This window comes from Cyprinodon variegatus, unplaced genomic scaffold (assembly GCF_000732505.1).
Source record: "Cyprinodon variegatus isolate N-32 unplaced genomic scaffold, C_variegatus-1.0 Scaffold648, whole genome shotgun sequence".
Classification (NCBI taxonomy): Eukaryota; Metazoa; Chordata; class Actinopteri; order Cyprinodontiformes; family Cyprinodontidae; genus Cyprinodon; species Cyprinodon variegatus.
In genome coordinates this window covers 76,282-89,551 of record NW_015151101.1, presented here as the reverse complement: position 1 = coordinate 89,551, position 13,270 = coordinate 76,282, and the positions used below count along the sequence as shown (strand labels likewise).

The 13,270-nt window shown below is 36.9% G+C and overlaps 2 protein-coding genes across 3 annotated transcripts in view; both read right to left on the bottom strand.

Annotated features, from left to right (window-relative positions):
* LOC107096760 (transcription and mRNA export factor ENY2-2) overlaps positions 1 to 2,519 on the bottom strand; it is a 9,117-nt gene extending 6,598 nt beyond the window's left edge. Inside the window, exons 1-3 of the mRNA XM_015393563.1 lie at positions 2,449 to 2,519; positions 2,261 to 2,337; positions 1,984 to 2,061 (exon numbers count right to left, since the gene is read on the bottom strand). Of these exons, the coding sequence (XP_015249049.1) occupies positions 1,984 to 2,051 (68 nt within the window). The 5' untranslated portion in view covers positions 2,052 to 2,061; positions 2,261 to 2,337; positions 2,449 to 2,519. The remainder of the gene's footprint in view (positions 1 to 1,983; positions 2,062 to 2,260; positions 2,338 to 2,448) is intronic.
* Positions 2,520 to 5,474: 2,955 nt separating this feature from the next.
* ebag9 (estrogen receptor binding site associated, antigen, 9) lies at positions 5,475 to 12,982 on the bottom strand. 2 transcript variants are annotated; one of them, XM_015393554.1, is made up of 7 exons: positions 12,698 to 12,982; positions 12,351 to 12,447; positions 8,065 to 8,146; positions 7,813 to 7,968; positions 7,473 to 7,583; positions 7,110 to 7,201; positions 5,475 to 6,621 (listed from the first exon to the last, which is right to left on the bottom strand). In XM_015393554.1, exons 2-7 carry the CDS (start codon positions 12,431 to 12,433, stop codon positions 6,504 to 6,506), a joined length of 642 nt encoding a protein of 213 aa, XP_015249040.1. In that variant the 5' UTR covers positions 12,434 to 12,447; positions 12,698 to 12,982; the 3' UTR covers positions 5,475 to 6,503. The 2 variants fall into 2 exon arrangements, with proteins under 2 accessions (XP_015249040.1, XP_015249039.1); XM_015393553.1 differs by having other exon boundaries at positions 12,351 to 12,444.
* Between the last annotated feature and the right edge of the window lie 288 nt (positions 12,983 to 13,270).

Sequence of the window (13,270 nt, the reverse complement as noted above, 5' to 3'; positions counted from 1 at the left end):
AAAATGAAGGCTAATCATGTTTTGGGTGTACTATTCCTTTAAGATATCCATCTGGTCCATTGATAGCCACTTTCATCTTAGTAATCCATTTGTGAGTTGGAGAATCTTCCTTCAGATATTTCTATGCACAGTTCTGATGTCTCTGGTTGAGGTCAGGTTTCAGCCTTCCAGATCTGTGAGCGCTGACTGTCGTTTACTTCAGAGCAACGAGGACAGGTTGCAGTTCTGGAAGAAACTAATTCTGGAGGAAAACCGTCAAAAAAAACGATCAAGTCTTCCCGCAGTCATTCTGGAGCTTTTTTTTTCACCTCAACATAATTTAAGCAACTAATGTTGGGTCATGTAAAAGGCTGCAACTAACCATTATTTTGATAATCAATCGGTTAATTTTATTTATTTTTATTTCGATTAATAATTGCATAAGAAAAGGTGCCTTTATAAAAATTTTATACAGATTTAAACCAAGGGAACTAAAACTTTTCAACTTGCAAAGTTTTGGATAGAGCTTATTGATAGAAGATTTTATTATTATTATTTTTTTTTCCTTACAATTTTGGTATAATTACTGCTCTAACTGGGTTGCTCTGTCTACTGAAAGCATGCTTTAGAGGCCTTTGAAACAGGATTCTCCACCACGAACATAATTAAAAATAAATATGGATCCAGTCTCAGAATGGGCACCTTGATATGTGCTTGAGCATGGCTTTGTCTCCATTCAAACCCAGGTTTAAAGCCTTGCAGGACAGCATAAAGCCCACTTCTCTCATAAGCCAGAAAAAAGAAAAAAAAAAAAATAGTCAGCTCGGTTGTATAACATCTTTTTTTCTCCTTTCCGCTCATTTGCTTTAGCCAGAGGTAACAGAGTTGGGTGCAGCTATCTGTGTTAAGAGCGTTTTGAGAAGGCGTTTTTCCTTTTTCCTCTCTCCCGCTGCTCCTGTGTCCCGCCTCTCAGTGTAACATCATCACATCTGTCGCTTTAAGACATCTGATCTGCGGTCAGATTTCACTGACATACAAAGTAGCTACGGCAGCACTCAGTGAGTATTAACCGGCAGCTACTGCGACGTTTAAGTAAAAGTTAGGAGACGGGTTGGTTAAAAAAATTAAGAGATGCCGCCGAAAAATCTGTTTGTTAAACATACAGAGCTTTTTCAGCTAAAATTGGCAATAGAATGTAAATTTATACAAGTTAGTATTATAATGCAAGAAGCTTGAGAAAACAGTTTGTTCTTCTTTACTAGTTAAAAAACTTGGCTTCTCAGAGGACCATGACTCCCAGTTACAGGTTAAAATGAACATGTTTTCTTATTGTACAGACAGAATCAGACTGCAAAGCTTTTACATATCTTGAAATGTTGTTTCTTGCATCATTATATTAGTAAAGAGGTTTATAAATCTTTTTAAACAGAGCACAGAGAGGAGTAGGGAGAGCTGCATTTAAAGGTGAGACAGATTTACTGGGATATCCAATAAAATATATCTCCATGTTTACAAGAAAAATATACTATGCTATATTTAAAATGCAACATATCCATATTTTTCTTGATGGGTGGATGGAATTGAAATTGTACTTCTAGAGATGCATGATATATGGATTCATTTTGGCATCGGAATCGGCTGCTATTCATTATTTTTTGCATACATTAATGTATGCAATGCACTAAAGGCATCTCTAACATCTATTAATATACATATCCGTGTATTATGGTTCTCTTGTGTTCTCAACAATAGGGAAATGTCCAATAAATATATGTCTAAGCTCATTTTTGGAAAATACAAAAACCTAATGAAAGCATTGGGGTGGAGTAACTCTAGCTCCATCAGCCTCCATCCTTAAAAGTATTACAAAGTTACACCCTTGACTTCACTCCCGAATTACCGTATGTCCATTTTATGTGCAGAATAGTATCAATTGAGCGAGAGCTGAAACTCATTACAGAAAGATCACCTAGACCACTTGTGCAAAAATTCAACCCTACAAACCTATCTCTTTCTCCCGTCTCTGTCAACTTCTGGTTTATTGATGCTTTCAGCCTGGACTCTTTATTCATTGTGTTTGTCCTGGAAGGACAAAAGAAAACAGGACACGTTAGTTAAATCCTAAAAGCTCTAAAATAACCAACAAGCAGTGTGTAGGAAAAGTAGACTAGCGGAGACATCATTATCAAGAGTATGCAACTCTCCATTCACTTCATAGTAGTAAAGTACTAAAAAAGAAAAACTTTATGCCTAGCTTAACTGAATCGTGAGCTTTACTCACTTAGAGATTCCACTTCTCGCGAGATTCGGCGGCGTAACTGCATCAAAAGAGGGAGAATCTGACGACCTTTTAGGGCTCTAAAACAATAAAGTAAACGCACATTAGTATTTAATAGACCTTGACTCAGAGAGATAAGAAGTAAAATAACAGTAACCCGAATAATTTAGCACCAAAACATTCAGTTTTACCAAAGAGCTCAGAAGAAGGTAGAGCGTGTTTTCAACATCCGTGAAGTTCCGGTGAAATGCGGAAATACGTCATATTCACGCCGGGAATTAACAATTGTATTCAGAAAAAAAAAACCTATTCTTAAAACGAAATTAATAGAACGAATATCAGATTTCTTAACTTAATTTTTCTAATTTATTTTAATTTTTTTGTGTAGGAGAATTTATATATAGTGTCCCGATCCACACTCCATTCCAGTCGATGGCGGTAATGGGCATCAACAAGTTGCTTGCCAACCGCCATGAAGAAGAAGAAGAAGAAGAAGAAGAAGAAGAAGAAGAAGAAGAAGAAGAAGAAGAAGAAGAAGAAGAAGAAGAAGAAGACTTTTGACATTCAAACTTATAAATATTTGATGTAAAACAAGTGTCAGTTAAAATCGGCAAATGAGGGGATTGTTAAAATGTTGCTCTCAATAATCTGACACAGTACATAAAATGTTGTTAAAACCCCACAACTGAATAAAATCCTCCATATATATACCGGTATATATATATACATACATACATGTATTATAAAAGAGCAACAAAAGTGCGCACATATTCAGGTGATATATATTAACTCTTCAGGCTTTGTCAGAAGTGATGAACTTTAGATTGCAGAAGTAAAATGGTCTACATAAAAGAGACATTGGTTCTTCCATCCATCCATCTTCTCCTGTCACTGTGGGGCCGATGCCTATCTTGAGCAGTCTATGAGCAAATGGCAGGGTACACCTGGACAGATCTGTCACACAACCAAGTGCACAAACCTAGAAACAAAAGACCTAACAGTCCAGTTTTTTGACCGTGGGAGAAAGCTGGAATACCATGAGAGAGCCCACACATGCAGGGGGAGAACATAGAAACTCCATGCAGAAAGACCCCGGGCCAGGAATAGAATCCAGAACCTTCTTGCTGCAAAGGCAACAGTGCTATTAACTGCACCACTGTCCAGCTGACATTGGTCCATTTCAGAAAGAATGTTTCTAATTTCTTCAGGTTGTTTATCTAAGCTCGATTTTTTAAAGGTAGGGCTGCAACATGTTTATTTTGACAATCGATTAATCTGTTGTTTACTTTTTTGATTAAGCGATTAATAATCAGAAAGCAAAATGTTCCTTAAAAAAGAGTTTTGGCAAAATCAAACCAGGCGAAATTAATACTTTTCAACTTGAAGAGTTCTGGATAGAGCGTAGTGACAGACAAAAACATTCAATTTTTTTAAATCTTAAATGCAAAATGTATGTATATTATTTTTTACAATTTTTAAGTGGGTCGCTTTGTCAGCTAAAGGCATGTTTTAGAGTATTTTCCAGTTAATGATTAATCGGTTACTAAATTAGTTGACAATAATTTCAATAATCAATTAATCATGATTATTCCGAGTAATTGTTTCAGCACTAGCTTTTACTTCTGCGAAATATAAGGATTTCCATTTACAGCTAATCAATATAGCTGATAATTACCACTATCCCGCATGGAGGACCACATCCTGAAAAGTAATGACATGCCCTGGACTGCTACTGGATTTTGAGGTTCAGGAGACACGAGGCATATTGGGTATTTAGCAGGTGGGCATTCCTTGTGTCCACATGTACCTAAACCATTTATTTCATTGGATGAGGCGAAAAGTAGTTGAACTGCTCTTCAAGGCTTCTTTTTGCACAGTGGCTTGAGGTTCAGGGTGAAATTTCTAGTCGGGAATAAATTAAGGAGCTGTCATTCCTAAAGTTGGTCCTTAGTGAGCACAGCTGCCCATCAGGAATGGAGAAGTTCATCCCTCCTTTTCCTGACAACCTTTATGTGGATGCTGATTTCCTGTTCCAGAAGGACTTGGCACTGGACCACACTTCCTAAAACTACCATTTTAATATCATTGACATCACAGTGTTTGATTTGCCAGTAAACAAAAACCTCAGGCTGATTTATTCAGTGGTTTAATTCAGTAATTCAAGCTAAAAAAGATAAATACAAGATCATACTAAGAACTGAAGAAATACACTGTGCAGTATACTAACATTTTTCAGCAGCCTGTTTCTGTATGTAAAACACTTTTATTGGTCTTATACACCCATTCAATAGATTATCTTATCTAAAAGTTTAACTCAGTAACTTCAGTCAATCCTTAATATTATATAGATTCATAACAGACTACAACTTTTTAAATTATATTATGTTTCCAACATACAGCTAATAGAGATAAGACATTTGAGAGAACTGTATTAATTCAAACCAAAAAACAAACCCCAAATAAAAAAATATAGAAATTTAACAGTATAGGTTTATTTTTAGAAGCCATATTTAATTTGAAAAAAAAAAAAGGCAGCATCTTTTTTTATATATTCTAATTTACTGTATATGACTCTGAAACTGAAGATGGGGTTTTCATTAGTTACAGGCCACTATCAAAATGATCAATTAAAAGTTTATTAACGTGATTTGGTTTGGTTGCTTTATTATCAAATAACTATTGCGTGCAAGTATGGCTGTTTAGGTTTCGTACATAATGGTGTACCTAATGAGTTGTTTTTTTAAAGTTTGAATGCATTTGGTGTGAACAACTAGTGAAAGCATGAACCTACACAGCGAATCAGAATTTAGTTTGAGGATGCAAGAAATTTCACCTCCTGATAATAGTTTAGGTCATCAGAAAAAACAAACATTTGAATCAATATCTTTATTTTAAAAAAAAATGACTTGTACACCAGATTTACAGTCTGTCAAATCATTTTTCCAGAGACAGTCTTTGTTTATGCTCAACCAACTTCCATTGAACATAAATACAGTTAAAAAATAAAAGATGTCCATGATTCATTTCTGGGGAAAGTATGCAAAATAAAGAAAAATAAAATAAAAAAGGCTTAAAGTTATATTTGAGGAAAACCCATTCACCAAAAAAAAAAAAAAAAAAAAAGTTTTTTTTTTTTTTTTAAATAAATGTGTCACATGTTAATTGTTAAAACTATCCACCATCACCCAATTGTTTAGGTTAAAAAAACATCCAGATATTTTTGATTTTTTTCCCCTTAATCACCTGAAAAATAATAGGCAGCAAAACCTGAAATCTGCAAAGCTTTTGTAACATTGCAAATAAAAAATAAAAATGCTTCCTTGGACTTTTAATTTAATGAAGCTTCTAAAATGCTTAAGTACAAGATCATGCATTCATATTTCAAATTGTTCACATGGTTAGGTTTTAATAACAGAAATAATTTTCAGGTAATGATCTGGGATTCTTTACAACAGGAACACATTAAATCTGCAGTTCTAAATGCTATCTTTCAGTGAGGAAATTGATCTTTATTGCATATGTGCTCTGCATTTTATAAAAGAGTTTGTTTATTAACTAGAACAAGGAAAAAGCAAGATTTCCTAAGACCAGAAAACAGAAATCCACCGATCACCATCTGTCTTCTATAGGAAATAAATGTCTGGCAATGACGGTAAGCCAGCAGCCAGGAGGTTGCCATAGGAACCCACAGCCACCAATCATAGTTTGACTTCATTATTCTAGCAATATTTACTAATATCAAGGTCAAAAGCTCCAGTTTTAGTTTGAGCAAAGATTTTCAATACAGAAATGGCTTTATAGCACAGGGTGAGAAAAACAAAAACAAATCAAGCCACAAATTTTGGAAAAATTATTGTACAGACTGCTACAGAGATAAATATAAAAACACAATAATTAGCAAACCAAAGAATGTCACTGATTTCCAGTGATGCAAGTTATAAATTACACTCATTTCTGCAGATTTATTTTCCATTTATAAATGGAATGAATTGAATTTTTATCTCTAGCCGTGTTTTAATTTTAATCTCAGCTCTCCAGGCTGATGATGTGTTTTATGGTGCAGCTGCACAACAAACTGAAATGGCTGCTGGTAGAAACTGAAACGGAGCAGTTTGTAAACAGATAAAGTAGAGAGTGACTGAAGATAATCCTGTGGGAAAGACTTTAAAGACAGTTTAATGATAGATCTGAAGTCTATGCCCAAACTTCCAATCCCTTTGGCTCAAAACTGAGCTTTTCTAAAATGTTACGAGAGCTTGACTGCAATCTTTTGCTCCTTCTTCAGCATCCTCTGAGCCTCCTTCTCCATTTTCTTCTTCTGCTGCTCCATGAAGCGCTTCTCTCTCTCAGCCATCTTTTGCTGCCTGGTAGAAAAGAAGCAAGAAAAGAAGATTAAAATGGTTATTCCAAGCATCATCATTACTTGACATGTTAAAACAAACCTGATTTCACTTTATTTTGAATAATAATTACAGTCTGAAGAATGCTGTCTTTTATGACTGTGTACTCTAACATGCATTATTGACTCTATTTTTAGCTAAATATCTGAATTTATTCTCTTCTTGATGATTAAAATACTATAAGCTTAAATAAAAACTGTATTCAGAAGGAATAAAGTTGGTTTACATTAAGAAATCCAGGATTCATTTAAGCTTGTTTATCATTTTCTCCTTATTAAATTTTATTGTAATTCATTGTATTTCCCTAGAAAATAAACAGCTTAAATTATTCATCAAAAGGCCAAAATAAAAAATGACATTTTCATAATTAGAGGATGCAAACTTCCAACCACGGCAGTGAGTTTTACTCTTGCTCTTTTGCTGTGAACAAAGATGTCTCCGCCCACATTTACCTGAGCACCTCCTCTGCCTCCCAGGCAGCTTCAGACTCGTCCTCCCAGGCATTAGAGTTCTCCTGCCAGTTTTCCATTTCTCCCAGTTCAGCCTGTGACAAGTTCAATGACATACCTATGGTTATTAATCTGGCCCGCTTGGTTAAAACCTCCTCGCTCATTGCGTGTTATGAATATCTGCAGCATTGTGAAGAAAAATCTACATTTTGTCTTGTTCCATCTCAAGGAGTCACCACTTCATACACTTTATGTACAAATTGAAGATTAGATGCAGGATTCTTTTTACTACTTCACAAAACATTCTGCTCACAGCTCAGACCAAAACCTCCATAATGTTTCAAGACAAGCATAAGTGAATCTTACAGAGGGCGGACTGAAGGTCATCATATCCTGAGAGGCAGCCAGTCTGCTGGAGAATCCTGCTGATCCATCTGGTACCAGGTAGTTCAGGGGCTCCCTCTTTTTCAGCACGATCTAAAATGTTGCGAAAGTAAAAAGGAGAAAAAGCTCAAAACTAAAAACTGATCAGTTCTTGATGTTATTGCTAAATGATAATTAGGGGAGAGAGGGAAGATAATAATTGTGAGAGCAGTCAGAGATTGAGGCTACCCTAAAAAGGTTCTGATTATTCTCTAATGTCAGGAAGTATTCATGTTAAAACAGAATGTGAGAAATGAGGAATTATTTAAACACAAAGTCCAACCTTCTGCGTCTTCCTGATGGTAGGAGCCATGTCTTTGAAGTAATCAGGCTCTTCATCTGCATCATCCGGAGGAGGAGACACATTTCCATTCCCGCCTTCGATCTTAATACTCGTAGGAGCCTCTTCATCCCAGGAGCTCCATTCTTCGATTTCTGGCTGTGTAAACCAAGAAAAACAAGGATTTTTAGTCCCACACAATTTTTAAATTCTACCTTAATGCTTTAAGGACATGTGAGGGATGAAGTTACTCGCCTGTTTTGGTAAAGATGATGAAAAATCAACAGTTGTCGGGAGAGTTATTTGATCCCCGCTGAGCTTGCGGCCCCTCCCACTCCTGTGTCACAGAGTCGGATTATTCAGTAAAAACAGGTTTACTTTACACACAAAGATGGTTCTAGAAAACAGGACTTGATGAAATAATTGAAGTTCTGCTTTAAATATCAACATTTTCCAGCAGGTAAAATATTGAATACAAAATTTAAAAAACCTTGAATGCGACAGTGATTTCCACTTAAAGCGAAAAGAATAATTTTTACCATACCACATTAAAGCAGCATAAGTACATCAGTCATTTAAGAAGAATCACATTTCTTTTTCAAAATTCTTTCCAATTAAATACTATAGCTGGAACTATGGAGCGAATTTATATTTGGAGTCAAGTCGACATGTCCAGAAACCCTCCTCTGATGCAGTTATGCTATGTTCACGCCGCAAGCAGCAGGAGCAGCAAAAACACGCATGCTGATTCTTTTTTGATGCTTGTACAAGTTTATTTCGGACGCGCGGCTGAAGCATCTTTGCTGCTCTGGCTGCACGGTCAAAAAGTGGGTCTGATCTGTGTTGGGCTGAGCTACCCTATCCTTTCTTTGCCTGGAACAATGGCAGCTATATTTGCTGTGATCAGCAGGTAAAAAGAAGTTTGAATCCATTTTGAAGTGAAAAAGTCCACCTGAAAACATCGTCAGTGCAGTCAGTTCATCCAGATTACCATCCTGCCTTCAAACATTTCTGTCGGAGCCGCTCAGACCCTCATACACCGGCGGTGCGTTGTCACTAGGAATCCCATTCAGCAGCAGCCTATAGCCCGGTTGCCCTGTTTGCTGCGACGGCTGGAAGGCGTTTTTCATGTACGTAATCCAAACTGCAGGCACCATGATAATAAAAAAAACATGTTTTCACGGCGGATTTCCGTATTTTAAGTTAACTTAGGTGTTAAACTGTTGCAGAGGAATGATCATAGTGATCTGCATCATCAGCGCTGCTCCAGACGCGCTGCAGACAGCGTGCACATCCATGTGTTTTGAAGGCACGGTTTCGAGGGGTTCGAAGGGAGAGGCATGGTTGTATATGTTCAAAAATATAGCTTGCTGGAACTGTTTTTTCCAAGACCTCCTACTGCACCTTTCACTACATTTTGAAACGACTAGTCCATTTGATGTTGGTACAGAAGAACTTGTTCGCCAAGGGCTCCTTTGAATCTCCCCAGCTTGAATGAGGCTTGTGTGTGTGGTCCACGCCAAGTTACAAAAATTCAGAGCTGCAGGACCTTGCGCCACAGGAACTTGTGGGTTTGGACAACACGATTGCGTCACAGCTGGCGCTCAAACCTTCTTTTCCATACGGCGTGTATAAACCTAGCTTAAAGTTGGATAAGGTTAAATGCACAGCTCACTTTATGGATTTCTATTCTTTAAAACCCTTGAAGTATTTTTTTTCCACATCATGATGATGCACGACTTTGCCTTAACACATCATGCTAAATCAACACATTCTGGCTGCAAGTTTAACCCACAAATTTAATAGTTTGCTGTATTGATTAACTTTCCTGTTTATTTCACACAGCAAATGCTTGTTGTCTGAGCAGCAGCTGCTGCAGAAGGTCAGAAAAACTGAATGAATTCATCTAGTAATGTTGGGAATTTCTCACGTGATCATAACTCTATAGTTCTCGGTTAAATGCTAATAAACAGAATTTGGTTTTCCTAACATGAAATCTGATCTATTCCACACATTCTTTCCTGCAACCAGATGATCTCTTCTCATGACTGATGGAGCAGAACAAGCAGAACAAGTAAACCATGTTTACAGAGAATCTCATTTAAAATGTGTCTGCCACACAATATATTAAACGGAAAGGTCAGTAGACGTATTACATTGGTTATGGATTGATCATCATATAGATAAAATGTCTATAACAGAAAAAAAACAAAAATAAATGTACCTGTAAGTTAAGCAACACAGACATTTAAAACTTCTTATAGCAATAAAAGTGTGCAAACACTCAAATCCTTTCAGTCTAACAGCTCTTTCACATGATCCAAAAGAACATGGTTCTTCAGCACATTATTATTTAATCTAGAGCTGAGCAATTTATTGCATTTGTAATATAATTACAAGTTTCAAATCAACCTAAAAATCAATATTGATCCTCCTCTTTTATTTACATAATTACTGCTCTATTGCTGGTTGCCAAATTAAACAAGTTCAAGTTTTCGTTTTTCCTGCATCTATGGACTCCAGTACCATGAAGCAATGGATTAAGTTAAGCTGTGCTGCACATTTCACACCCCAATATTTCAATCATTTAGCACGATACCAAGCAAAGACGACATCAAGCCGCAGCTTAGAAAAATAGATCATTCTTATAGTAAAGGACAGGGACTCAATTGAAGGCAGTCGATTAAGTGTTGCTGCTTGTTTAAATTTTTACTTATTGAGTAAGGCTACGTTCACACTGTAGCCTGAAGTGACCCAAATCCGATTTTTTTTGCCCACATGTGACCTGGATCTGATCTTTTCATGGCAGTCTGAACAACACAGATCCGATTTTTTCCAATGCGACCCAGGCAACTTGGCTCTGTGGTCCTGAATCCGATACGACTCTGATCTTTTCAAATGTGACCTGTGTCTGAACGGCCAGGTCGCATTCATCTGACCTGAACGCCATTAATACCTGACAATGGTCACTCTTCTGCATCTTGTTACGCAGAAGCAGCAAGAACAACAACAATGGTGGACGATAATGCGGAGAGCAGTATTTATGTTTAACCATCTTGGAAAGATTGAGTTTTTAATTTTGGGAAAGATCGCTAAATGTTCTCCAGCACTACCATCCATGTTTACTTCCGTAAACACGTCATTGCACCCTTTACTGCGCATACGGGACACTTAGGTTGTATGAACGCAGTTCACACAGGAGATCACAAACCAGTCGCATATATTTTGAAATGTGAACAGCAACGCAAAAAAAAAAAAATCGGAATTGAGCATCAAGGCCTGCAGTGTGAACGTAGCCTAAGAGACCAGGAAATGATGCTAAATGAAACTGGCAAACCGCTAATGTTGCTAACACTATATCCCTCTGTTATTACATCAATCAATAAGGATTTCAGTCGTGTGTCTTTTAAAATGTTACTTTGCTGCTTTACCCCATGGATGTTTGTATACTACTCCATGTGTTGTTTTTTTTGTTTGTGTCTGAGTGAAGGACCGTTATACATCTTGTTAAGGTATTTTAGTATAGCTATATAGATCAATAAAGTCCTATCCTATATCAATACATGTACACAAGTCACATTTTTTAAGGGCTGTTGTGAGAATTTACGGTGAGTGGCAGCGTAGTGGTTAGGGCATAGAGCTTGGAATCCTGAGGGTCTGAGTTCGAGCCCCAATTACACAGACTGCCACCATGGATCTCTGAGTAAAGACCCATAACCCCACATTCCTCCCCGGGTGGCGCACAATAGCAGCCCACTGCTCCCCAAGGGGATGGGTTAAATGCAGAGAGTTAAGAGAGAGGATGAGCTCCATAAAATTTTTTTAATCTCCCAAGATGTATTTAAAATTGATTTAAGGAAAATTTCAGTAGGATTTTAAAATTCCAGAGTATTGAGTCACTATACTAATCTTAACGAAAGAGGGTTCATGGAATGCCTTAATGTTAAGGTCACATAGTCCAATTAAAGTCATGAATAGGGCTGAAACAATTAATCAGGTTAGTCCTGATAAATGGATTTTGAAATAATCGTCAACTAATTTAGTAATCGATTAACTGTGGAGTGTAGAGACTCTAAAACATGCCTTTAGCTGACAGAACGACCCACTTAGAGCAGTAAGCAGTGTTAAAAGTAAACTGTTTGCATTTAAGAAAAAAATCTTTTTCCTCTGTCAATCTGCTCTTTCCACAACTCCTTGAGTGGAAAAGTTTTAGTTTCCACTGGTTTAATTTAGCAAAAAGTCTTCTTTAAAGGACATTTGGCTATCAAATTATTAAATGATTAATCAAAAAAGTAATCGACAGGTTAATCGATTTGCAAAATAATCATTATTCACAGCCCTAGTCATGAATATAACATATTAAAATTGATTGACAGAACCATGGCATTTTAATAAGAAAGAGCAGAAACAACCAGTCCCAAGCTGAACAAAAGCATTTAGAGACTGCTGACTCACATTCTGTGGGTTTTATTTGTAATGAAAATATGGTTTGAGAAAAACAAAAAACAATCACAAACTGGTAAAGTGTCACTGCTGCTTACCTGCATATCAACCTTTTGAAAAAGGAGAGTAAGCTGGCTAAACATGTGCAGATCTTGAACAGGCGGAACTGAGTGATGGCCATGGTGAAGGGAGCTGCTGGACAGGAAAAGGAAGCACATTTAGGAGACGGACGGTCAGATAAGCTCCAATAAACTACAACATTAACAGGTTGGACAACAATTAATACAAAACTATTAACGTAACAATAGCTTATACATATTTTAACACTAATTTGCAGGTCCTCTGGGTTCATTTCTCTGATCAACTATTTATGAGTTAAACCCAACCTTTAGAAGACCTCAATGCATTGCAGTTTGTACGCCTTTTTAAAGAAATAAATGCTCACCTAGAAGGATGAATGCAGGGCGAATGGTTTCTGCTAATTATTCAGAAGACACAGGTTCATTTACTTGCTAACCGTTGCTTGCTAGCTTAGCCCACTGACAAACATTGTCTTTTTGAAAACTTTAAAAGTGCTCCTCCAACGGGACATTGGCGCCGGGAAATACTATTGCTCCCACAACACGGAACTCTAGGTGACAGCCTCCTACAGCTCTCATTCTATGCGAAAAAACTCCTAAATTCGTGGCGACGCTTGTCTACTTCCCATGGCTGCCATATTGGAAGTGGGAGGAGCCTGCTGCTGGCTGCTGCATCCGTGATGCATTTAGATGCTGTCGGAAAAAGGAGGGAATAGTTTGTGAAGATGAATTCAAGTGTATTTATCTAATTGATTCAGCAGGATATCGCTAGTTTAACATGATTCATATCAATGTGCAATTAATCTCATACCTGGATTAATTACCATAAAGAGAACATACCTGGATTAAATACCAAAAACAGAACATACCTGGATTAAACACCAAAAACAGAACATACCTGGATTAAATACGATAAACAGAACATACCTGGATTAAAT